Below are 26,863 nucleotides of genomic sequence, written 5' to 3'. Positions count from 1 at the left end.
AAGTGGGTGACATTGTTATCACCAGGAAAGATGAGGTCACCTACCTAGGTTCCATTCTAGAGGCTAATCTTTCCTGTGATAAAATGGCAACCATGGTAATCAAAAAGGTCAACCAACGAACAAAATTTCTCTGCAGAATCTCTTCTCTGGTCAACAAAAGCACCATGAGGATTCTAGCGGGAACTCTCGTTCAATCCTTTTTCGATTACGCATGCACCTCCTGGTACCCTAGCACCTCCAAAACCCTCAAATCTAAACTCCAAACATCCCAGAACAAGCTAGTCAGATTACTTTTAGACCTCTACCCCAGATGACACCTCACTCCTACCCACTTCTCCAAAGTGGGCTGGCTCAGGGTGGAGAACAGACTAAAACAACTTGCACTGACCCTAGTCTATAAAATCCGCTACACCTCCCTGATACCGAAGTACATGTCAAACTACTTCCTTAACGTAAATGACCGCCATAACCACACCACCAGAGGTAGCTCCATTAACCACGTTAAACCCAGATTCCGATCTAACAAAGGTCTTAACTCATTCTCTTTTTATGCCACATCATTGTGGAATGCGCTCCCAACAGGTGTAAAAGAAAGGGCATCTCTATCCTCCTTCAAAACCGCAATAAAAGTACACCTCCAGGCAACTTCAACCCTAAACTAACACCCTCCCCGGATTGTAAATAATCAAATGTAAATAATCAAATGTAGATACTTTTTCTTATGCTTTCTGATCTCTCTCTCTCTATGTCCACTACTTGCTGTACATATCCTACCAAGTCAGACCTACACTGTTTTAATGTCCATTTCTATGTTCTCATTTGTTGATGACTGAAGTGATGATAACAACCAAACATAACCCCCCGCCCCCTCCACATCCCACACCCCGGATTGTAAATAATGTAAATAATTCAATGTATATACTCTGATGATTATCTTGTGTGATGACTGTATTATGATGATAGTATATATCTGATAGTATATATCTGTATCTTTAAATCAATTTAAGTGGACCCCGCCTTAAACAAGTTGAAAAACCTATTCGGGTGTTACCATTTAGTGGTCAATTGTACGGAATATGTACTTCACTGTGCAATCTACTAATAAAAGTTTCAATCAATCAATCAATCAATGATGTCGACCGATAAAACACTTTTGTCGTGGTTAAGTTATCAGCCATATCGCCCAGTCCTACAAAGAAGTACAGTTAGCATAACATTAGACATAATTAATTGTGGAGCTATTTGTTTATGTGCCAAGCGATCATCAAATGTGCTCGATTGTTCATCAAAGCTAAGGAAACAAGAGAAAAGCACAGGCCACCTGCTTTGTTTACGCCTGACAGCTAGTTTAATTTTCCTCTTTGGTTCTTAAGTGGATAACAAACAACATGTAAACTTCATTAAAGCCACAATAAGCATGTTAAAAGTCAACTTACTGATCTTGCAGGGTCCCAAAACGACACTGTTTACACTCCACAAGTCGGAGGCTAACAGCTAGCTCACGGTCAAATGCTAGCTAGTAAGCCCATCGGCAAAAGAATAAGAACAATAAAGCACAATGAAATGGGACACTGGTTTACGTTGCTACTTGAACGGGTTCCTAAAGAAACAAAATATCATCAAATATCCTGATAATACTCAATTTATCATTCGCTCAAAGCATGTTCATACAGGAAGTATTTCACCACCGAAGAAAAGCAAAATGCAACACATGTTCTACTGCCTCCCGCTGGTCATTAGGGGAATAACGTCCAAAAGCAAATGTTAAAAAAAAATCGTTCGCTTATACTGTAACGTTGTTGTAAAATCATTAAAATAATAGCATTAATGTTGAGGTTAATTTGTGTATTAATTAGAAAAGCTTTTTTCCCGACAATTTAGCTATTTTTTTTGCGTTTGAATTTTGTAAATTCGAGGTTGTTGTTTTTTTTTCAACTCAAATTTTGCTGACATTTTCATTGAATAAAATGTGTAAGCAAAACGTGTGTGTGTTAAAAAAAAATCAGTGCAATAAAGTGCAGTGTGTAAAAATATTATAAAATATATATACAGGCAAGAAATAAGACTGAAAAGATCAAAATAATCGTCAAAGCAGCAGCAAAGTTCTTAAATGTAAAATAATTATCTTGGGAACAGGCATACTTGCCAACCTTGAGACCTTTAATATCGGGAGGTGTGTGTGTGTGTGTGTGTGTGTGTGTGTGTGTGTGGGGGGGGGGGGGGGCGTGGTCGGGGGGGGGCGTGTTTGGGGCGGGGGCGTGGTTGGGGCGTGGCCAAGGGCGTGGTTAAGAGGAGAGTATATTTACAGCTAGAATTCACCAAATCAAGTATTTCACATATATATATATATATATATATATATATATATATATATATATATATATATATATATATATATATATATATATATATATATATATATATATATATGAAATACTTGACTTTCAGTGAATTCTAGCTATATATATATTTTATTTTTTATTTTATTATCCATATAAATAAAAGACATACTTGAATTTCAGTATTCTGCAGGCTATCCGGTAGGTGGCAGTATTGTCCTGTTTAAGAGTGTCACAACATTGCTGTTTACGGCAGACGAACTGCTTTACAGTAGACTAAACGTGACTGCTGTTGTTGTGTGTTGTTACCACGCTGGGAGGACGTTAATGAAACTGCCTAACAATAAACCCACATAAGAAACCAAGAACTCTCTCTGCTTGTTGTACACTCTACTCTCTAAAAGCCGTAGATGTTATGACGTCATTGGGCAGGCAAGCTGCTGGGAAAGCGGACGTGAGAACGGCTGTCCCCACTCAGGTCCGCATTGAGCTGGAGGGGGCGTGGCCTCCAGCTCCGGCTGAATACCGGGAGTTTGTCGGGAGAAGGGAGGTTGTCGGGAGAGGCGCTGAATACCGGGATTCTCCCGCTAAAAACGGGAGGGTTGGCAAGTATGGAACAGGTGCAAGGCGAACTATAGCGAGATGAAAATGAGTCATGTGACCACAATCTAAAGCCATGTTAATTGTTCAGTGTAATGCCTGAAGTTTAATAGCAACGGACAGGTGTTAAAGGGATTTATTAATAATATGACAACTAAACCACATATAAGATGTATTCAAGAAACATGGCTGAAGCCAGGGACGTGCACATGATTATAGAGGGGCAGGGGCTCAAAGTAAGAAAAGGGCAGGACATTTTTTTTGGTCCTTTACACAATATGGAAATTAATGTAAAATTAAATTTGCTAAAAGGAAGCTAACTACTTAGCTGTGTGTCCTTTGTAGGTAAAAGTGATTGCCATTCTTTTGTGTCAACAAATTATCATCATAATGAGTTAATTCACATGATCATAGGCTTGGAAGACATGAAAAGCAACAAAACACTGGTTTATTATTAGGCTATTTATTGTTAAAGATAAGCACTTTAATATTGAACATTGAACAGTGCAACATGAACTTTGAAAAAAAATACAAAAATAAATGCCCAATTGGAAAAAACTTCAATGTGAAAATCTGTCCTTCTTAACTTGATGAAAACACCATCAAGTTGTAACTTATGGTCTTTCTCACTTAATGCTCAGACTAAACAACTGAAACGCAATACAAGGCCAAAAATCAATCAATCAATCAATCAATGTTTATTTATATAGCCCTAAATCACAAGTGTCTCAAAGGGCTGTACAAGCCACAATGACATCCTCGGTACAGAGCCCACATACGGGCAAGGAAAACTCACCCCAGTGGGACGTCAATGAGAATGACTATGAGAAACCTTGGAGAGGACCGCATATGTGGGTAACCCCCCCCCCCTCTAGGGGAGACCGAAAGCAATAGATGTCGAGTGGGTCTGACATAATATTGTGAAAGTCCAACACATCAGCGAAAGTCCAGTCCATAGTGGGGCCAGCAGGAACCATCCCGAGCGGAGACGGGTCAGCAGCGTAGAGATGTCCCCATCCGATGGACAGGCTAGCGGTCCACCCCGGGTTGGGAGCAGAGTACAAAAGAAAAGAAACGGTAGATCAACTGGTCTAAAAAGGGAGTGTATTTGAAGGCTAGAGTATAAAAATGAGTTTTAAGATGAGACTTAAATGCTTCTACTGAGGTAGCATCTCTAACTTTTACCGGGAGGGCATTCCATAGTATTGGAGCCCGAATAGAAAACGCTCTATAGCCCGCAGACTTTTTTTGGGCTCTGGGAATCACTAATAAGCCGGAGTTCTTTGAACGCAGATTTCTTGCCGGGACATATGGTACAATACAATCGGCAAGATAGGCAGGAGCTTGACCGTGTAGTATTTTATACGTAAGTAGTAAAACCTTAAAGTCGCATCTTAGGTGCACAGGAAGCCAGTGCAAGTGAGCCAGTATAGGCGTAATATGATCAAACTTTCTTGTTTTTGCCAAAAGTCTAGCAGCCGCATTTTGTACCATCTGTAATCTTTTAATGCTAGACATAGGGAGGCCCGAAAATAAAACGTTACAGTAATCGAGACAAGATGTAACGAACGGATGGATAATGATCTCAGCGTTGCTTGTGGACAAAATGGAACGAATTTTAGCGATATTACGGAGATGAAAGAAGGCCATTTTAGTAACACTCTTAATGTGTGACTCAAACGAGAGAGTTGGGTCGAAGATAACACCCAGATTCTTTACCGAGTCGCCTTGTTTAATTGTTTGGTTGTCAAATGTTAAGGTGGTATTATTAAATAGATGTCGGTGTTGAGAAAAATATGGAACAGGGGCCAGTAGAGGGCTGTAGGATGGAGGCCACCCATCAAATATTATCCTCAATGTAAATTCAGGGCTTCCATGAAATGCTGTGAAATCAGTGCACAATCAGTAGCCAAACCTTCTGGGGGCCTTAAAGCAGCAACCTTCTGGGGGCCATGTCCCTGTAGATGTTGATCACATCATTGTGATTTATGACTATGTCTTTTTCAATGGAGAGGAGAAGGAGATCAGACAGCCTCTCTTCTGTGCATAGGCCTCTGAGTGAGTTTTTGACCAGCTTCAGTTTAGAAAAAGACCTCTCTACTGTGGCAGTGGACACTGGAATCGTGGCATATGTTTTCATAATTTCTTCCAGTGCTGGAAAGATGTCATGTCCACTGTTGTCTCTTAGTGTTCTTAAGATCCCATTCAGTGTGAGAGTGTCATGGAATGATGCATACAAAACTCTGAGCTCTGTCTTCAGCTTCTCTTCTTCTCCTCCATAGAATTCGCACAGCGTGCGAACAGCTTCAGTAGAGTCAGGACCCATGGCATCTTTACCTACCCAGTTGCTGGCCTTCGTCAAACTGTGGAGTGCACTGAGTACTTTGAAGGACTGTGTCTTCCCATCTCCCTTAAATCTCCTATAGTTCCTGAGAAAGAACATCAAGGAATGGATAGTACATCTTCACTCTGTAGTACTCTTCCACTGATTTGAAGGATGTTGCTTCTACACTCTCCTCCTCCTCTCTCTCAGGTGTTGCTTCTAAGGTCTCTGCCTCTCTCTCAGGTGTGACACTTTCTGAGGTCTGTGGTCTTTCTTGAATTCTGGTGCTAGTACTTGGTTTTAGCCATGCATTAAGAGGTCTGCTACCCTTAGCTGCTTCCTGGCGCTCCTTCTCCTTCCTTTTCTGTATCCTTTCTTTTTTTGGCATTGTGCTGCAGGCATAATCAACATGAATCAAGTTTAAATACAGATGGTAATATTCCTAACAGATAACCTACATCTTATATCCCCAGAATTCTGAAATTATTATTATTATTATTATTATTATTAATAATAATAATAATAATAATAATAATTATTATTATTATTATGATTATTATTATTATTATTATTATTGTTATTATTATCATTATTATCATTATTATCATCATTATCATTATTATTATTATTATTTTGTTAACCCACACAGTAATAGCAAAGTCACAATAAACTTTACATCTAAACCTCTACTGTGAGAGAAATGTGATCCGCCGTAAACACAGTGCATTTTATTTAGAAAATGAACCCGGTGTTTTATTTTGTATTTTGTACACTACTTCCTGTCCCGCACGATCCGCTCTGCTCTGTGCGGAATTGATGTGCCGTGCTCAATTGATGCGTCGTGCTCCGACGTCAGGCAAAAACAGAAGCTGACACATTGAATAATAGAAGAATACAGCGTTTTTCTGAAATATTAGCCATATTAGATGCTGAATAAGTGGACTGCGACTAGACCATAACTCACAGGTTCAAGTTGCTCCACTGTCACGTCTCCTCAGGGGCGCAGTTGGCTCTCTCTCCTCTCACTTACTCACTCACTCGCCCTCTCTCTCTCTGGCGGAAGCGGCAGGCTCAAACAACCCGGTATTACAAGAAAACGTGGAGTTTTTGTACCACTGTTTTTTTTTTTGTTTTTTTTTTTACATCCTTGACAGGAATTTATTAATGTTGTTTAAAGAAAAAAACAAAAAAACACACACACAGGCAGAGGGCACTTTTTAAGACGAGGCAAGAAGGCCAGGGGCTCAAGCACCCATAGAGCCCTATGTGTGCACATGCCTGCAAGAAAACGTGGAGTTTTTGTACCGCTGTTTTTTTATAAATTTTTTTTTACATCCCTGACAGGAATTTATTAATGTTGTTTAAAGAAAAGAAGAAAAAAAAACACACACACAGGCAGAGGGCACTTTTTAAGACGAGGCAAAAAAGGGCAGGGGCTCAAGCACCCATAGGGCCCTATGTGTGCACGTGCCTGGCTGAAGCCAAAGTTGAACTTTATAATAAAAGGATATATAATAATACGTAAAGATTGGGATGATTGGCAAGGAGTGGTGTGTGCCAAATTTATTAAAGAAGACATATACAATATTAAAAGTAACACAAGAACTAGAAATAGTAGAATCAGAAATATGGAATAATAAAGAAAGGTATAAAGTGCTAAACTTCTATAATCCACGCAAGAAACTACAAATACAGCAACTACAAACAATAGTCGAGCACTAAAGTGGCAATATCATTTGGTGTGGTGACTTTAATGCCCCTTACACGCCCTCAACGTCCACCTTCAGTAGTTCGTCCCAGCTCTGACGCTGCTCACTCCCCCTCCCCCTTACGGCAAACCCCGCCTCGCCCTGACAGCAGTCCTGAATATTTCTGATACAGAAAAGGGTTCAGCAGTAGACCACATTATCAGCTGGGCCCAAGGTTGCCTACATCAAATCATGGCACCTTCTACATCCCTGTTGTGACTACCAAGAGAGTAAACATTGGGAAACTTAGCCACCCTGCTAACCTAAACAATCTCATTCCTATTATCTCCAAATCAAAGCCAACATCGAAGCCTGTCAATAACACCATCAGGATGGGTCTGCTCAATGTCAGGTCTCTGAATAGCAAATCATTTTTAGTCAATGATTTTATTAGCACTTCTAAACTTGACTTTATGTTTTTAACTGAAACATGGCTGGAACAAAATAACAGTGCAAGCATTCTGATCGAGACAGCACCCCCCAACTATAACTTCATTGATATATGTAGATCGGGGAAAAGAGGTGGAGGGGTTGCTGCTATATTTAAAAACATGTTTCAGGGGAAACAGATGTCACTCGGTGAGTTTACATCATTTGAATACCTGTGTGCTGTGTTGAAATGCTCTCCCAAAATTCTCTTGTTAATTATCTACAGGCCACCTAAATATTCTGCAAATTTTTTTGATGATTTTACTGAACTATTGTCTAGCATCTCCACTGACTTTGACTGCCTGGTTATAACTGGTGATTTTAATTTTCATATTGACGATTTAAATGACAAGGGCGCAAAAGAACTTTTTACTATTTTAGACACATTTGAACTGTCTCAACATGTGAAAGAGGCTACACATTATAAGGGACACACCCTGGACCTGATTATCACAAAAGGTCTCAATGTTTCTGATGTTCTTGTGATTGATCCTTCATTGTCTGATCATTTCTGTGTTTTCTTTAATATTTCTGTAATTCCGGACACACAAACAGAATCAAAGAATGTCAAAAAGCGGTACATAAATGAACATGCTAATGTCCTCTTTAAAAACGCCATCTCCTCACTACCACCTCTAAACCCATGTCATGCTGATGATCTTGTAAGCAACTTTAATTCCAAAATTGTGAATATCATAGATATCATTGCACCTGTTACAGTTAAAACGATTTCTGGCAAGCAAAAGGCACCCTGGAGAAAATCTGCTGCTGTAACAGCCCAGAGAAGAGAGTGCAGGAAGGCTGAACGAATCTGGCGGAATACAAAACTTCATATTCACCATGACATCTATAAAGAGAGCCTCCAGGCCTACAATTTAGTCTTAAAAAGTGCTAGAGAAACATTCTTCTCCAATATCATAAACAGCAACACAAATAAGGCCAAAACCCTATTCACAATCGTTGACAGACTGACTAAACCCCCAACACAAATACCAGCCGAACTCCATTCCACGCAGAAATGCAATGACTTTGCATTCTTTTATACTGATAAAATTGAAGGCATCAGACGCACCATCAATATCTCAAGTAAAAAAGTTGGATCACCACCCCATTTAGGCAAAAGTAACACAGCAATGATGGCAAGCTTTAATGCCATAGACTCTAAAACTCTAGTGGAAACGGTGACAGCTCTAAAGTCATCCACCTGCTGCCTTGATGTTTTACCTACCAACTTCTTTAAGAATGTTTTTGACTGCCTATCAACAGACATCTTGCAAATAGTTAATAATTCTATTAAATCGGGCAATTTCCCGAAGGCTTTCAAAACTGCAGTCATTAAACCTCTTCTAAAAAAGCAGAGCCTAGATGCCTCTGTTATCAACAACTACAGACCAATTTCAAATCTACCATTCATAAGTAAAATAATTGAGAAAGTTGTCCTCCAACAACTAAATCACTTCTTGGCTTCTACTGGCTGCCACAACAACTTCCAGTCAGGATTTCGACCTCTTCATAGCACAGAGACGGCCCTTCTTAAAGTTATAAATGACATCCGTCTAAACACAGACTCTGGCAAAACTTCAGTATTAATGCTTTTGGACCTCAGTGCTGCATTTGACACTGTCGACCACTCAATACTTTTGGACAGGTTGGAAAACTGGGTGGGGATCTCAGGCACAGTTTTAAGCTGGTTCAAGTCATATCTACAAGATAGGAACTATTTTGTTTCCATTGGTGACTTTGTATCAGAACCAACCAACGTAACGTGTGGAGTCCCCCAAGGTTCAATCTTGGGGCCGACTTTATTTAACATCTATATGCTCCCACTAGGACAAATCATGCAAAATAATAACATTGACCATCATTGCTATGCCGATGACACCCAAATCTATGTAGCGCTATCACCAAATGACTATCGCCCCATAGATCTTCTGTGCCAGTGCATTGAGCAAGTCAAACACTGGATGTGCCAAAATTTCCTACAACTAAATGAAGATAAAACTGAGATAATTGTTTTTGGTGCTAAAAAAGAAAGGTTTAAAGTCATCCAACACCTTCAATCACTGTCCCTGAAAACCTCAAATAAAGCCAGAAATCTTGGGGTTATTTTAGATTCTGATTTACATTTCGACAGTCACATCAAATCAGTAACAAAATCGGCCTACTATCACCTCAAAAATGTAAAAAGACTTAGAGGGCTCATGTCAGCTCAAGACTTAGAAAAACTTGTACATGCCTTTATTACCAGTAGGCTAGACTATTGTAATGGTCTCCTTGCAGGTCTTCCCAAAAAAACTGTCAGGCAACTACAGCTTGTTCAGAACGCTGCTGCTAGAGTTCTAACAAAGACCAAAAAATGTGAGCACATTACACCAATTCTTAAATCCTTACATTGGCTCCCTGTACATCAGAGAATAGATTTCAAAATCCTCCTGCTCACATATAAATCACTACATGGTCTAGGGCCCAAGTATATCACTGATATGCTCCCACTATATACGCCCTCTAGATCACTAAGATCTTCTGAGACCAATCTGTTAGCGGTTCCAAGAGTAAACTCAAATCAAGGGAGATCATCATTCAGTCACTATGCAACACATAGCTGGAATAAACTTCCTGAAGATGTCAGACTCTCCCCAACTCTCACTACTTTTAAAACTAGACTGAAGACTTTTATGTTCACCTTAGCTTTCAGCTAAATCTTTTAATCTTTTAACTTTTAACGTCTGCACTGTTTTTATTTTTATTGTCTGCATTTTAATTTTGCTTTTATTTTCTTTCATTTCACTTTGTTGTCTGTGAAGCACTTTGAGTCTGCCTTGTGTATGAAAAGCGCTATACAAATAAAGTTGCCTTGCCTTGCCTTGCCTTGCCTAATGCACATAGCACAGTGTGGGGTGAAAGGGATGACTGGAATGGGGAAACATTGGAAGTATTTTTGGAGGAAAAATAATTGGTGAATGATGGGTCGGGAACACGGTTAGATGTAGTTACGGGTAAAGAAACAGCAATAGATTTAACACTAGTGTCACAGGGGTTAGCAGGAAAAGTGGAGTGGGAAGTAAATAAACTATAGGAAGTGATCACTACCCTATTTTCATTCACATAAACATAAACAAAAGGAAAGAAAGCACTAAGGAAGATGGAAGTACAATCATGCCGACTTTGAACCTCCATCCATCCATTTTCTAACGCTTGTCCCTTTCGGGCTCATGGGGGTTGCTGGAGCCTATCTCAGCTGCATTCAAGTGGAAGGCGGTGTACACCCTGGACAAGTCGCCAATTTAGGGAAATTACAGACATGACATTAAAGGAAGTTGATATAAATCAAAGTGCATAACGGAAGCAGCCAAACAGAGCATACCAAGGAGTAGAATGGGGAAAAGAAGGAAGGTATTGCCGTGGTGGACACAAGCGTGAACAGACACAATACAAAAACGGAATAAAGCAACATTAATAAATATTAAGAAGAACACATAATTTTCAAGATATGATCCAGTAAGTAAGATACGTTATTAAAAAGACGAAAAAAGAGTATTGGAGAACATTTTGTGAATCAATAAATATAACTACTCCATTAGGCCAGGTGTGGGGAATGTAAAAGAAAATTTCAGGGATCAGAAGTGAACATAAAAATCCTGTGATGAAAGATGGGACACAGTGTGTGGTAGAAAATAAAGAAAAAGCAGAACTTTTAGCAAAAACATTTGTTAAAGTGCACAGCAATGATAATTTGAGAAATGTAGAAAAAGAAAAGAGAGAAGAAACAGTTAATTTAAATATTGGGGAATTGACTGAAGATAACGATAATGGCTTTAAAAACACTATACATATGAAATTTTCTTTAAATGAAATGGTTCTAATATTGAAACAGGTTAAAAATATGACCCCAGGAAAACACCAGGTGAGTTACCAGATGATCAAAAACGTAGGCAACATAGGCAAATAAGTCGTTTTGAAATTATATGATATACGAAGAAGGAAAATTATCAGCTGAGTGGAAAGAAGATGTGATGATTCCAATATGCAAACCAGGAAAAATATATTAATGAAAAACTAGTATATTATTTAGAGTCAAAAGAAATAATAGAAAACTACCAAAGTGGATTTCGGAAAGCAAGAAACACAAACGAACCTGCAGTGCAGCTGTAAGAGGAAATTATAAAAGGACAAATAAATAAATAAATTATTTGCAGTATTTTTTGACATAGAGAAAGCTTATGATATGTTGTGAACACAGGAGTTGCTGATAAAATTAAATACAATTGGGATTACTGGAAAAATGTACAGATGGATAAAAGACTTCTTAACAAGTAGAACATTTTTAGTAAAAATAGAGAATTAATATCGTCGAATATATGAAGTGGAAAATGGGACTATAATAAGTCCAGTACTATTTTCGATAATGATAAATGAAGTGTTTAGTGAAGTGGAAGGGTTAGTAGTAGAGGTGGCACTGTTTGCTGATGATGGAGTGATGTGGAAGAGAGGTAGAAATACAAATCATATGGAAAGGGAGATTCAAAAAGCTGTAAATAATGTTCAATAATGGGGAACAGCTTGGGGTTTAAGATTCTCTGTTGGGAAAACTAAAGTCATGAATTTTACAAAGAGGAAGGTTAAAAAAAAAGCTCCAAATTAAACTTTATGGAGAAAATATAGAATAGGTACAAGTATTTAAATATTTAGGAATATGGTTCAATAAATATATTAACTGGTCAACCCACATCAGTTAAATAGTGGAGAAAAGTAAAAAGGTGTAAATATAATGAGGGCTTTAAGGGGTAAAGATTTGGGGGCTGATAGACAGGCATTGAAAGCAATATATATCACTTTAATTTGATCTGTTATTGAATATAGATGCATCATTTTTCAATCTGCTTAAAAAACATTACGGTACCTGGGAAAATAGACAGGATCCAGTCACAGGCATTAAGGTGGATTGTGGAGCTACTAAATCAACCCCAGTGGCAGCATTACAAGTAGAAATGAATGAAAAATATTTAGACATGAGAGGAGATCAACTGTCAGCAGTTTATTGGGCAAACTTAAAAGTGTCCAAGCAAGGACATCAAACTCACCAAGTGCTGCTAAACTGCCAAGAAAAAGAGAAGAATAAGATGAATAGTTTCGGGTGGATAATAGGAGACATATGTGGAAAAAGTTCAAATTGACAATATTAAAGTTAGCCCTACAGTACCAATCCCTGCAATACCATCATGAATTTACGATATCCCAGATGTAGATATGCAAGTATTAAAGAATAGAAATTAAAATAATTACCAAATAGAACAATGGATTGAAGAAACATTTTTAAACAATGCCATAATATATACGGATGCATCAAAAACTATAAATATTAAGTAAGAGCTGCAGCAGTTATCCCACAAGGAAACATAGTATTTAATAAAAGAATCAGTGATAATTTATTGTTTTTTTACCAGGAATTTGGTCGTAATTTATATGGCAGTTAATTGGATAGAGGAAAATAAAGCAAGAAAAGCAGTCGTGTGCTCGGTCTCCAGCCGTGCATTGATGAGCATAAAAAACATAGCATCAGAAACAAGACAAGATTTAGTAGATTAAATAGTTCAGGCAATCTACAGAATAAATAAAGCGGAAAGTGTGGTAACATTTCAAGCTGGCTCATGTAGGAGTTGTGGGGAATGAATTAGCAGATAGGTACGCAAAGCAAGCAACCACTAAAACGAACCTAAACATGGAGATTAACCACAATAAAGAAGAAGTAAATAATATAGTTCAGATAGAACACAATACAAAATGGCAAGCTAATTGGAATAATGAAACAAAGGGTAGCTATGTGTCATGCTTGTCCCTGACAGTTTGGCTATGTTTTAGTTTTTCCTCTGCGTTTGTCTTAGTTTCCTGTCAGTGCTTTTATTTTGTCTTCATTTCTTGATTATGTTCCCTGAGTGTTTTGTCCCCTCAGCTGTGGCTGATTGGCACCTGGCCACACCTGGTGCCAGTCAGCCAGCTGCTATTTAAACCTGTCCTGCCCTCCAGTCACGGCTGGATCATTGTCATTATAATACTTGTCACTTGTCACTTCTACCTGTAGCTTCTACCTATTTGTCGTTGTAGCTCCGTCTACTTTTGTCCACTCCGCTTTAGTCATAGTTCCTTCGTGTCACAGTAAGTGTTTTTGTTTATTGTCCACAGTTAGCCTTTGTGCTATTTTAGTTCATAGCCTAGTTTGTTCTCCGCCTTGTGCGCGCCTTTTGTTTGTTCCCTTTTGTTTGTTTTTTGCCATAGTATCTTAATTAAATCATGTTTTCCTGTTCAATGCCTGCCATCATCTCTGCATCTTGGGGTTCGTCAACTACAAACTCTGACACTATGGAGTATTACAAAGTCCAGAGGAGAGTAAGTGTAATGAGAGGAGGCAATAGAAATAGGAAGGAAGAATACATTATTACTTAAATGAGATTAGGACATACATATAATAATAATAACGGATTAGATTTTTATAGCGCTTTTCTAGACACTCAAAGCGCTTCACAGAGAAGTGAGAACCCATCATTCATTCACACCTCGTGGTGGTGGTAAGCTACTTTCTTAGCACAGCTGCCTTGGGGTAGACTGACGGAAGCGTGGCTGCCAATTTGCGCCTACGGCCCCCACCTATCATTCATCATTCATTCACCGGTGTGAGCGATACCGGGGGCAAGGGTGAAGTGTCCTGCCCAAGGACACAACGGCAGCGATTTTGGATGGTAAGAGGCGGGGAGCGAACCTGCAACCCTCAGGTTTCTGGCACGGTTGCTCTACCCACTACGCCATGCCGCCCCATATCTAAATAGTTAATTGAAATTGATAGGGAAACATAATACAGGGCTGTGTGACTGTTGCCATCAGATAGAAAGTGTAGGACATGTTTTAATACATTATAGGAAATACAATAGAGAAAGGGAAATACTGGGAAATAAGTTAGCGAAAGAGAAGGTTAGGTTAGTAGTGGAAGATATTTTAGGATTGCACTCAGAACACGTAGGATACAAAGCATTATATACACATTTAAAAAAGACTGGGTTAAATAAAATAATATAGAGGAGGGTTCCGTCTCGGTCCACACTCCATATCAGAAGGTGGCGGTAATGCACACCAGAAGGTTGCTTGCCAACCACCACTAAACCAAAAAAGAAGAAGTAGAGTTTGAGCAGAACATGTATTGCTGTTCTGTTCTTGGGCATTCCAGTCGTTCAAATAGAGAGATTTCATAGAGTCCCAAAAGAAGTGACTCATAAGCGTAATAAAGTCAGGGAAAAACAAAAGTGCGTCAAAGGAAATGGCCCTTTAAAATATCACTTTCATCATCTTTGTGGAATACAATGGGACCGCTTGTGTCTACAGTGATCACTTTGTAAAATGTTTGTTTGAACATTTGATTTGTTTCAGAAACTTTCTGTGACGCAATGGAAATATATTGGTAGTGTTTGATAGCAGAACTAAACGTAAAAAAGGGACAAGAGGTCGGATTAGTTTGTGTTCTTTTGCGGTTGCTATGCCTGAATATAACTATGGAGACTTGGTTGTGCAAATAAACAAACGTCATGTTAAGTCCTAGTAATAAATATTTTAATTGTTGGCTCAATCCACCGTGTATTCGTTGTCCATTTTCATAACATAAACTAAATGTAGTTGTTGTGCAGGAAAGCCAAGTGCTTTATTCGACACGGATGACCACATTATAGCGTCTTTGGTGCTATTTGTTAGCATCAAGAAAATATCCTTAATAGTATTAATAAACTAGATGAATACATTTCTTGTGGGCTTAACAGGATATACTGAATCTTGATATCGCTCGCAAACATTGCTGAACAACACTGACATGTATAGCTAAACAATGAGACAAAATATGAACTTCACAGCATAAAAACAACTGCAGACATGAATTGTAGATGAGACTAATATTTGTAGCAGGAAATCAACTGCAAACAAACATCCTTTTTCTCATTAGCATCACGATCACAGCAGCACGGCACTCGTTATATTAATCAAATACGTTGCACAAATAAATCCAACTTTGTATTTCGTGGATTAATGTTTAATTTGTGGACCCCTCAGATGTAAAGACGTGTGCCGCCAAACTTTTATTCTTTAAATACCGTAAGTGTCAAGTAAAGTGAGGTAGCATTAACCTCTTGGTGACGATAAATGATTGAAATCTTTAAAAGTGTATATTTTTCTTAAGAGTGTAAAAATCCACTCCATCCCATTTAAAATATATTTTTTATGATCGCTTTTATATTTGCCTCCGAACCTTTCAAAATAAGCCTAAATCTGCTGATTCAGGTTAATAAACAGTTGCCTAATGGGGTTTACACCATCGCGTGGAACCTGCCAATGTGACCTGGAGGTCACATTGGCTGGTTCTGGGACAGGGTCTATTGCGCCAGTCTTAATCCACCAGAAGTGAGTCTTGACTTTTGAAGCAACAAATATGTTTGCACTGGATTTCAAAAGACTGGATTAATCCACCAGAAGTGAGTCTTGACTTTTGAAGCAACAAATATGTTTGCACTGGATTTCAAAAGACTGGATTAATCCACCAGAAGTGAGTCTTGACTTTTGAAGCAACAAATATGTTTGCACTGAATTTCAAAAGACTGGATTTTTACACACTGACTTTTGCTCATAAGATGTTTAGTCAATAAAAGTGTCAGCATAATTTGATGTATTTAACAAAATTAAAACGCTAAAAATATACTTGCTTGAATTCAGTGTCCAAAAACAGCTCTCGTAATAAAGACAAATTAACCTCAATACATGAGTATTGATTGTCGTTTTAATGCACAAATGCATATGAGGTTTTTACATGTAATTTATTTGAAAAGGAAAATGAAACTGAGCGTAAAGCAGTTGTGCAATTTTGAACAAAACCAAATTTTACATTGTGCACATGCTGTAGTGGAGACTTTTGTCACATGGAAGATTGCCTCACATTAAAGATAAAAACGGTAGTACTGTATCAGTCAGATGCCTTTATCCATGTACGTGACCTCGGGGAACATGCTTCTTTTGCATTGCTAGAATATGACAAAAAGTATGTAGCACTTGATGGGTTAGTTTGTTATCTTTAATCTTAATAAAGATACTATGTTATGCAGAGGTATACTTATAACAACTTTATAAGCAATTGATACTATTTACAGTTGTGGCGGTTTCTTCTTCTTAGGGAGGGGGCGTAACAGAAAATAATTGAAAAGTGCTGCTGTAAATCGTCTCGCACACAACGGTATACATTTACTTTTGTCCTCAGAATTCTACACACAAAACCCCATAATGAGAATGTGAAAAAGTTGGTTGTTTTTTTTTTTTTACAGATTTTTGCAAATGTATTAAAAATAAAAAACGTATTGCAATTTTGGAAGAAGGCTGTAACATAGCAAAATGTGGAGAAAGTGAAGCGCTGTGACTCTTTCCGGATGCACTGTACTTACAAACCCCAAAACCAGTGCAGTTGGCAAGTTGTGTAAATCGTAAATAAAAACAGAATACATCCATCCATCCATCCATTTTCTACCGCTTGTCCCGTTCGAGGTCGCGGGGGTGCTGGAAACCTATCTCAACTGCATTCGGGGGGAAAGCGGAGTCATCATCATCATCATCGGCGGCGGTCACTCGAAGCGAGTATGACGATCCTCCTGGTAGGGGGCTATCCCTTTATGGAGGATGCCTGTGCATGACTTTGTTTAACGTGGGGAGACTGGTGCATAGACAGTCACCACACGATCCTTGACAGATCAGGGTCAGGGTCCAGTGGCATGGAGTCCAAGACGACTGGGGACCCTTTTCTGCTGCAGCCTTCATCCGCCATCCCAGCCGTTGTGACGCTCCATAGGGTTAGCAATCATCCTCCGCCTGTTCCACCGTTGAGGTCTTGGGTTGTTATTTCCCCATAACTGGGCCCACATAGATGTGGGGGTGCCTTCTTCTGCCATGGCAGCCGTTGTGGTAGTTCTTACATCTACCGTCTTCCGCCTGCTCCGCCGTTGAGGTCTTCACCGTATCCCTGGCTAGGGTGCAGTCAGGTACTAGGCCTTTGCCAAGGGCCACCTGGGGTAACAGTAGTAAAAGGGTTAACCTCCTAGTGCCCCAAGACCCCATAGAGGAGCCTCCACTGCCGGATGCACTTTAGCGTAATGCCCAGGACAAGGAAGGCGGGGTACACCCTGGACAAGTCGCCACCTCATTGCAGGGCCAACACAGATAGACAGACAACATTCACACTCACATTCAGAATACAATGATTTGCAAATCCTTTACAACCTATATTAACCCTTGTGTGGTGTTCGGGTCTGTGGGACCCGTTTTCGATTTTTATTAAAAGAAAAATGATACAATTAATTAATTTTTCAAACAGACTCACTGGCTTTGGCTCATTTTCTGTGAAGAACATATTTCAGAATACATATTTAATGAACACACACCATACACCCCCCCTACACATTTCTATTACATATAAGATGTCCGGGGTCCACTGGACCCGGGAGTAATAGAAATGTGGAAATTGATGTTCTGTGTACCACACACACACACACACACACACACACACACACACACACACACACACACACACACACACACACACACACACACACACACACACACACACACACACACACACACACACACACACACACACACACACACACACACACACACACACACACACACACACACACACACACACACACACACACACCAGGCCTAGACGGGGAGGACAGAGTGTAGGTACACAGAACATCAGAGGGTCAAATGTGCGACAAAATGAGCGCAGACAGTGTTGACAAACAATGTTGCAACCTTGTGTGGGAACCGCAGGTGCAGAAACACGAAAGAAGAATCCCTGTGGGATGCAGAAAACTGGCAGAGAAATTTCCATGCAACGTTCATATTGTTACTCAGCCAGTGTTTGTGAGTCTTGGACTTAGACTTACTTTTTATTGTCGTTCAAATTTGAACTTTACAGTACAGATGGAACGAAATTTCGTTGCATTAGCTGGTTGGCAGTGCAGGATAAAAAAGCAATAAGGTTCAGGTATAAATAACTAGATTACTGTAAAGATTAAATATATTGCACTTTTCCATATGCATCTACGTTTATGGATGTATGTTATATTGTCTTTATATTCCAGCGAGTTCATCCATTTTTGGGGGTAATTGAGGGGATTATTTTGATGCGTTCAAGAGTCTTACGGCCTGAGGGAAGAAGCTGTTACAGAACCTGGAGGTTCTGCTACAGAGGCTGCGGACCTCTTTCTAGAGTCCAGCAGTGAAAACAGTCCTAGGTGGGGTTGGGAGGAGTCTCTGCAGATTTTCTGAGCCCTGGTCAGGCAGCGGCTTTTTGCGATCTCCTGGATAGATGGAAGAGGAGTCCTGATGATCTTTTCCGCCGTCCTCACCACTCTCTGGAGAGATTTCCAGTCTGAGGCACTGCAGGCTCCAGTCCAGACAGAGATGCAATTGGTCAGTAGGCTCTCTACAGTGCCTCTGTAGAATGTGGTGAGAATGGGGGGAGGGAGCTGTGCTCTTTTCATCTGACGCAAAAAGTGCATGCGCTGCTGAGCTCCTTTTACAAGAGCTCCGGTGTGTAGGGACCAGGTCATATTGTCAGTTATCTGCACCCCCAGGAACTTGGTGCTGCTTACTATCTCCACCGCTGTGCCGTTGATGAAAAGTGGAGCGTGGCTGGACTGGTGCTTCCTGAAGTCGACAATGATCTCCTTGGTCTTGTCGACGTTCAGGACCAGGTTGTCGGTTCTGCGTCAGTCAACCAGATGTTTCACCTCCTCCCTGTAGTCCATGTCGTTGTTGTCACGGATGAGGCCCACTACTGTTGTGTCGTCCGCATACTTCACAATGTGGTTAGTAGTGGACCTGGCGCAGCAGTCATGGGTCATCAACGTGAACAGCAGCGGACTCAGGACACAGCCCTGGGGGGAGCCGGTGCTCAGGGAGATGGCACTGGAGGTGTTGTCCACTCTCACAGACTGTGGTCTGTCTGTGAGGAAGTCAAGCAGCCAGTTGTAAAGGAGGGTACTGAATCCAAGGGGGGCCAGTTTGCTCACCAAGTGCTGCGGGATGATGGTGTTGAATGCCGAGTTGAAGTCCAGAAACAACATCCGCACGTGTGTCTCCTTTCCTTCCAGATGTGCTAAGCTCAGGTGGAGTGCAGAGGAGATGGTGTCTTCTGTGAAGCAGTTAGGGCGATAAGCAAACTGGTATGGGTCGAATGTGGGGGGGAAGTCTGGAGACAATGTATTCCTTTACCAGCCTCTCGAAGCACTTCATTACAAATGTTTTTTGGGATAAGTCAGTATTTTAACATAAAAGTGTTTGATTGTGAGGCATTAAAAGCCACAAAATGCAGCGGGTCCATCAGACCCACAAACACTGGCTGAGTAACAACAATATGAACACCACACAAGGGTTAAATTGAATATAATGCAAAGACAAAATACTTAATGTTCGAACTGGAAAACTTTATTTTTTTGCAAGTATTAGCTAATTTGGAATTTGATGCCTGCAGCATGTTTAAAAAAAGCTGGCACAATTCGCTAAAAAGACTGAGAAAGTTGAGGAATGCTCATCAAACACTTATTTGGAACATCCCAAAGGTGAACAGGCTAATTGGGAACAGGTGGGTGCCATGATTGGGTATAAAAGCAGCTTCCATGAAATGCTCAGTCATTCACAAACAAGGATGGGGCGAGGGTCACCACTTTGTGAACAAATCCGTGAGCAAATTGTCCAACAGTTTAAGAGCAACATTTCTCAACAAGCTATTGCAAGGAATTTAGGGATTTCACCATCCAAGGTCTGTAATATCAAAAGGTTCAGAGAATCTGGAGAAATCATTGCACGTAACATTGAATGCCCGTGACCTTGGATCCCTCACGCGGTACTGCATCAACAAGCGACATCAGTGTGTAAAGGATATCACCACATGGGCTCAGGAACACTTCAGAAAACCACTGTCAGTAACTACAGTTCGTCGCTTCACCTGTAAGTCCAAGTTAAAACTCTACTATGCAAAGCAAAAGCCATTTATCAACAACATCCAGAAACGCCCCCGGCTTCGCTGGGCCCGAGCTCATCTAAGATGGACTGATGCAAAGTGTAAAAGTGTTCTGTGGTCTGACGAGTCCACATTTCAAATTGTTTTTGGAAACTGTGGACGTCTTGTTCTCTGGAACAAACAGGAAAAGAACCATCCGGATTGTTCTAGGCGCAAAGTTCAAAAGCCAGCATCTGTCACGATATATGGGTGTATTAGTGTCCAAGGCATGGGTAACAAACATCTGTGAAGGCACCATTAATGCTGAAAGGTACATACATGTTTTGGAGCAACATATGTTGCCATCCAAGCAACGTTATCATGGACGCCCCTGCTTATTTCAGCAAGACAATGCCAAGCTACGTGTTACAACAGCGTGGTTTCATAGTAAAAGAGTGCGGGTACTTGATTGGCCTGCCTGTAGTCCAGACCTGTCTCCCATTGAAAATGTATGGCGCATTATGAAACGTAAAATACGACAACGGAGACCCCAGACTGTTGAACTACTTAAGCTGTACATCAAGCAAGAATGGGAAAGAATTCCACCTGAAAAGCTTCAAAAATAGGTCTCCTCAGTTCCCAAACATTTGCTGAGTGTTGTTAAAAGGAAAGGCCATGTAACACAGTGGTAAAATGCCCCTATGCCAACTTTGTTGCAATGTGTTGCTGCCATGAAATTGTAAGTTAATGATTATTTGCAAAAAATATACAAGTTCAGTTCGCACATTAAGTATCTTGTCTTAGCAGTCTATTCAATTGATTATAAGTTGACAAGGATTTGCAAATCATTGTGTTCTGTTTTTATTTACGAAGTACACAACATGCCAACTTCACTGGTTTTGGGGTTTGTACTACCTCATATGTAGTACATACAGTCAGTCACACACAAATTGTGAATACTATTTGGAGAAGTTTGGGTGCTGAGTGGGTGGGCTCCTTGCATCACACGCCTTCAAAAAATATTTAAGAGGAAACATCTGCAGACAGCAAGCACACGCACACACACCTTCCACTCGCATCCGGGATGAGAACTCTTGCGGTCTGTTGTGGATCGGCGCTGTTCCTGCTGCTGCTCCCCTGCGTGTGCATTGAGGCCTACAGGCCGGTCATCATCGTGCATGGCCTCTTTGATGGACCCAAGCAGTTCCGAACTCTGACTCTCTTCATTCGCAAGGTACCGCATTGCGGATTAAAACACATTTTAATATTACTTTAAAGCTCGGGACGGACATTACTGCGCTGTGTTCATGTTTTAAAAGTAGCTAAGTTGACATTTCCTCATTTCAAATAGAAAATGTTATTTTTCAATCTCCATGGAACTAGTTGACGTAAATGAAAAATTTAATTTCAGGTACATTACAATTCTTTTTAACCTGATCTTTACCCAAGTACCACAGCCCTTTAAAATGTACTCAATGGATGATAACTCATTTTATGCAAATTTTTCAAAAATAAAAAACTGACATAATTACATCAAATGGGCATTAAAAGGGTTAAAATAAAGAAAAAAAACGTTGACATGTTCGCTAATTCCAACTGAAGTTAACCAAAGGTAATTACGAGAGTCGAGCAAAGAAAAGTAAACATATTTTATACACTTTTAACTCTCTGAGGACTTAACCTACCTGGGCTTTAATTATTTCTTAGGGTCCCGTTAATTTTTTGAGAAAAAATTGATAAATTATTAAGGAACACATTTTAAAATTATACAAACATTAAATTATTAAGAAACACAATTTAAAATTATTCTACAAATAAAAAATATAAAATTATTAAACACATTTTAAAATTATTATAAAAATACATTTATTTAAAAAATACCTTCTTAGGTAAAAATCCTAGCATTCGGAGAAATGCAACCAAATTTATGGCTAAAAATAGAGCACAAATGTACCTAAAAGGAGATAAAAGTCCCCAATATACTCTCAGGGTTAGGATTTTTGTGACATTATCATCATACTAAATTTGAGTGATATGTCACTACAATGAATCATTTTGTTATTTTTCTACGCTGATTAGAAGTCACAGGAATGTTCGGGGTCCATCTTTAAAAAAAACATGCTCATCACTTCCTAAGCTGAAGCTAAAACAAATATATATATGTACTGTATATGTACACATTTTTGCCAGAGGAGCAACTAAAATGATCCGCTCTCATTTCCTTGTGGTTTATGTAGAATAAGTGCGGTGAATAACAGGGAAGTGTCGCTTTCACCCTCTCTGTGGTGAGCCTGATGATGTGATCGGTGATCACACACTTGATTCAATCAGCTGTCTCAATCCACCCTCTGTCTCTTTGTGTCTGTCTGGTGCTTACCTGGGTCGCCAGACACATCCTGGCACGGAAGTGACGGTGGTGGACGTGTACAACTACAAGGCCAGCCTCCAGCCGCTGTGGAAACAGGTGGAAGGCTTCAGGAAGGCCGTCGAGCCGATCATGAGAAAGGCTCCCCACGGCGTTCACCTGCTGTGTTTCTCCCAGGGTATCCATGCAACATACACACACACACACACACACACACAAATGAGCGTGCACACTTGAACCAAATATACGCATTAGCGATTGAAAAGTAGGAGGCGAGATGAGACAGAAAATAGCATGGACACATTGTGTGTCTATATGTGAGTCCTCAATTATACAAAAAGGACTTTTAAATGTGTAATATGTGTCCACAAAGTCTGTTTATGAGCACCAATCGTGAGAAAAATGGATCATCTTTTGAGAGATAGACGATTATCAAGGTCATGGTCAGGGTTGATTTATTTTTGTAGCACAATTTTAAAACACTGCTGCCCCAACATGTGCTGTACAGATGAAAACAGAAAGGTAAAAGAGCAAGATAATAATAATAATATTAATAATGTGTGTTGACAAGGACCACAGGGCGGGAGCACATTACACCAGTTTTAAAGTCGCTGAGTTGGCTTCCTGTCCATTTCAGGGTCATTTCTAAAGGTTCTATTAGTTTTTAAAACGTCTTAATGGCCTTGCACCTTCCTTTTTATCTGACCTGCTTTTACCGTATCAACCCTCGCGGATCCTGAGGTCCTCTGGTACTGGCCTTTTAGCTTTACCAAATACCAGAACAAAGACTCACAGTGAGGCGGCATTTAGCCACTATGGCCCCCACTTGTGGGACGGTTTGCCAGAGAGCCTCAGGACTGCAGGGAGCGTTGATATTAAAAAAAAAAAAAAAAAAAAAAAAAAGGCTAAAGACACACCTTTTTAATCAGGCTTTTTACTGATTATCTAAAATTATTTTGTTTTTTGTTATTTTATCGGGTTGTTTTTTTATCTTAGTTATTATATTACTATTATTCTCTCAATGTGATGTTTTTATTAACTTATTAATGTAATATTCATATTATTTATATATTATATCATATGTTTTATACTATTTTTTAGATGGCGTTCATTTGAATTATTCTCCAGTGTGGACACCTCAAAGGTGGCTTTTTTCCTCAAATCTTCAGTGCCATGCCATGTTTTGTTTTTTGTTTTGTTATTGTCAATAGTGCTGTGTGTGCGTGTGTGTGTGTGAATGCGTGTGTATGATTTCTTTTCTTCTTCTCTTTTTCTTTTCTTGTACATCACTTTGCCTGTGTATAAAAAGTGCTGTATAAATAAAGTTTGACTTGATTTGAAAAATCACAGTAAGTACAGAACGTAAAACATGGTAACAATTCCTAAAAAATAGTGCAAAAAACAGAAAGTTAAAGATGAAAATTAATAATAATAAAAAATCATCCTAAATACAGAACAAGATTATCGGTGCCAATATTTGGCATTTTGCACATCCCAGCAGGCACAAGACATTAAAACTGTCAGGACGTGGACTATGGAGTGGTTGTTTTCCCGAGATGCAAGTGAACTATATAAGAATAGTATTCTTCCATATGCTCCTTTCTGATCATGGAAATGTATAAGAAACTAAAAAACAATGAAAGTGTCAACTGTACATGGCTTGTATACATGCATTTTTATGAAAGGAATAAAAAGAAATGATGATGAACTTGGCGTGAAGGTAATGACATCTTTTATTTTAACACTATAACTACAAAAAAAGAAGCAAACAAAAGGCGCGCACAATGGCGGAGAACAAACTTGACTAATGAAACAAAAGACTAGCACAAAGGCAATTAACTATGAACATGAAGCAAAAACACTAACTGTGGCATTAATAAACAAAACTTACTTGCGATGACGTGAACAGGGCAGCATGGACTATGAAACAAGTAGCGTGACCTAAGCATGAAACCGTAAACATGTCATGAAGTGATGTCGCCAGAAAGACATCCTGGCAACTGGAAGCTTAAATAATAGTGACATGATTAGTGACAGCAGGTGCGTGACTCAAAATGTGAAAACGTGAGACAGGTGCGTGACATGAGGATGTGAACCAGGTGAAACTAATGGTGGCTATGGTGACAAAGCAAGGGAGTGAAAAAAGGAACTAAAAAGTGTCCAAAAACCAAGCAAAACATAACTAAACAAAACATGATCACAGACATGACAAAAACAACGTTGAGAACTTGTTGAATTAGGTCCTAACGTTGAGCAACTCAAACATAATGCTGGAACAACATGCTTTTTGACGTTGATTTGACCATGGACATTTGGTAATTTCCCAACCAATATTTTACAACACAAACATAACGTTGAAACGGATGCTTTTTGACTATGTTATTCAATGTCAGGTGCTGACGTTGATTTGACCATTGAAATTTAATAATTTCCCAACCAACAACATTGATCAAACGTTGGACATCAACCTTGTCTCAATTTACAAATACAACTATTTTGCAACGTTGTTTCAAACTCCTGTGCATGCTGCGATAGGCTTTGACATTTTCCTTTTCTTTTTACAACTACAAGAGAACTACATCAGCAGATACAATATATACACATATAATACCAATATTTAGTATTTAAAACATTAATTATTAATGAAGTAGATAAATAATATGTAACAGTTTTATTTTCCTATATTCAAACTGTGTGTAATATTACAATATACTTGCTGAGTCAAACCTCTGCCTTGTTTTAATGAATACTTAGGCCTACTATGAAACTGTACTGTAATGTTGATCATTACGGTGGTGCCTGGAGAGCCAGGTTTTTTCCTGAGGTGGTACTTGGTGAAAACAGTTTGAGAACCACTGTAGTACATAATGTATTGACTTTAGGAGCCATTGTAAATTTTGCCATTTCCATCCTTGAAAAAGCTTAACTCAAGCCAAAAATATGTTAAATAGGTTAAAAAAAAAATCAACGATAGAGTGAAGTGAACTTGTAAGTGTGATTTGGCGCGAGAGCAATTCAATCAATCAAATGAGATCCATAAAAAACAAGAGCTGTATAAAGCCGCAGGAATCATGACCTCTGACCTGCAGGCTGTGCTTACCTCCAGCAACACGGTGCAGGTGTACACGATGACGTGATGGATGAATGTCTCTTCCTCAGGGGGTCTTATTTGTCGAGCACTTCTCTCCACGATGCCCGACCACAACGTCCACACCTTCATCGCCCTGTCATCGCCCCTGGCAGGCCAATACGGAGGTGGAGGAGCCAATATGAAAAAAAGACAAAGTGAGAAAGCTCGGCGTTCTCACCTCACAGGCGTTGTCTTCCCTCCATACAGACACAGAATACTTGCGCCGCATGTTTCCTGACAGCGTCAAGAAAACCGTCTTCCTCGTTTGCTACAACGGCGTGGGGCAGAAAGTGTCAGTTTGCGGCTACTGGAACGGTAAGCTGCAAAGATCTTTTCATAAATCATAGAATAGAGTTGTTGAACATTATTGTGCACTGGGTCACAGGGATGTTCGGGCACCTGACAATTCGATTCAAATTTCGATTCCTTGGGTGACGATTTGATTCAGAATCGATTCAGGATTCAACAGGATTCTCGATTCAAACCGATTCTTGCAATGTGTTATTGGGTATAGTAATTATAAGGTTAAAGGTTAGAACATCTCCTTCTGGTTTGCAATGAGATGGCTTAAAAACAGCTTTTTAGGGCCCGAGCAGCAAAAAGTTAAGATTTTTTGAAAACTTATGAATCAATTCATATATACGTATATACTGTGTATATATGAATATATATATATATATATATATATATATATATATATATATATATATATATATATATATATGTATATATATATATATATATATATATATATATATATATATATATATATATATATATATATATATATATATATATATATATATATATATATATATATATATATATATATATATATTCATATATATACTGTGTGTATATATATATATATATATATATATATATATATATATATATATATATATATA

General features: G+C 39.2%; 2 protein-coding genes across 2 annotated transcripts in view; one reads left to right on the top strand and one right to left on the bottom strand.

The window, feature by feature from the left end:
- The window catches only part of dhx16 (DEAH (Asp-Glu-Ala-His) box polypeptide 16), a 31,736-nt gene extending 30,008 nt beyond the window's left edge, over positions 1-1,728 (bottom strand). Inside the window, exon 1 of the mRNA XM_062062729.1 lies at positions 1,437-1,728. The gene's annotated coding sequence lies outside the window, so the exon portion shown is untranslated. The remainder of the gene's footprint in view (positions 1-1,436) is intronic.
- A 19,816-nt stretch (positions 1,729-21,544) lies between these two features.
- The window catches only part of LOC133659638 (lysosomal thioesterase PPT2-like), a 28,759-nt gene continuing 23,440 nt past the window's right edge, over positions 21,545-26,863 (top strand). Inside the window, exons 1-4 of the mRNA XM_062062221.1 lie at positions 21,545-21,694; positions 22,850-23,003; positions 25,985-26,080; positions 26,163-26,270. Coding sequence (XP_061918205.1) covers positions 21,545-21,694; positions 22,850-23,003; positions 25,985-26,080; positions 26,163-26,270 — 508 coding nt within the window. The remainder of the gene's footprint in view (positions 21,695-22,849; positions 23,004-25,984; positions 26,081-26,162; positions 26,271-26,863) is intronic.

The sequence above is a fragment of the Entelurus aequoreus genome, linkage group LG11 (genome assembly GCF_033978785.1).
Source record: "Entelurus aequoreus isolate RoL-2023_Sb linkage group LG11, RoL_Eaeq_v1.1, whole genome shotgun sequence".
In the NCBI taxonomy this organism is placed as follows: domain Eukaryota; kingdom Metazoa; phylum Chordata; class Actinopteri; order Syngnathiformes; family Syngnathidae; genus Entelurus; species Entelurus aequoreus.
This window is presented reverse-complemented; position numbering and strand designations above follow the sequence as displayed.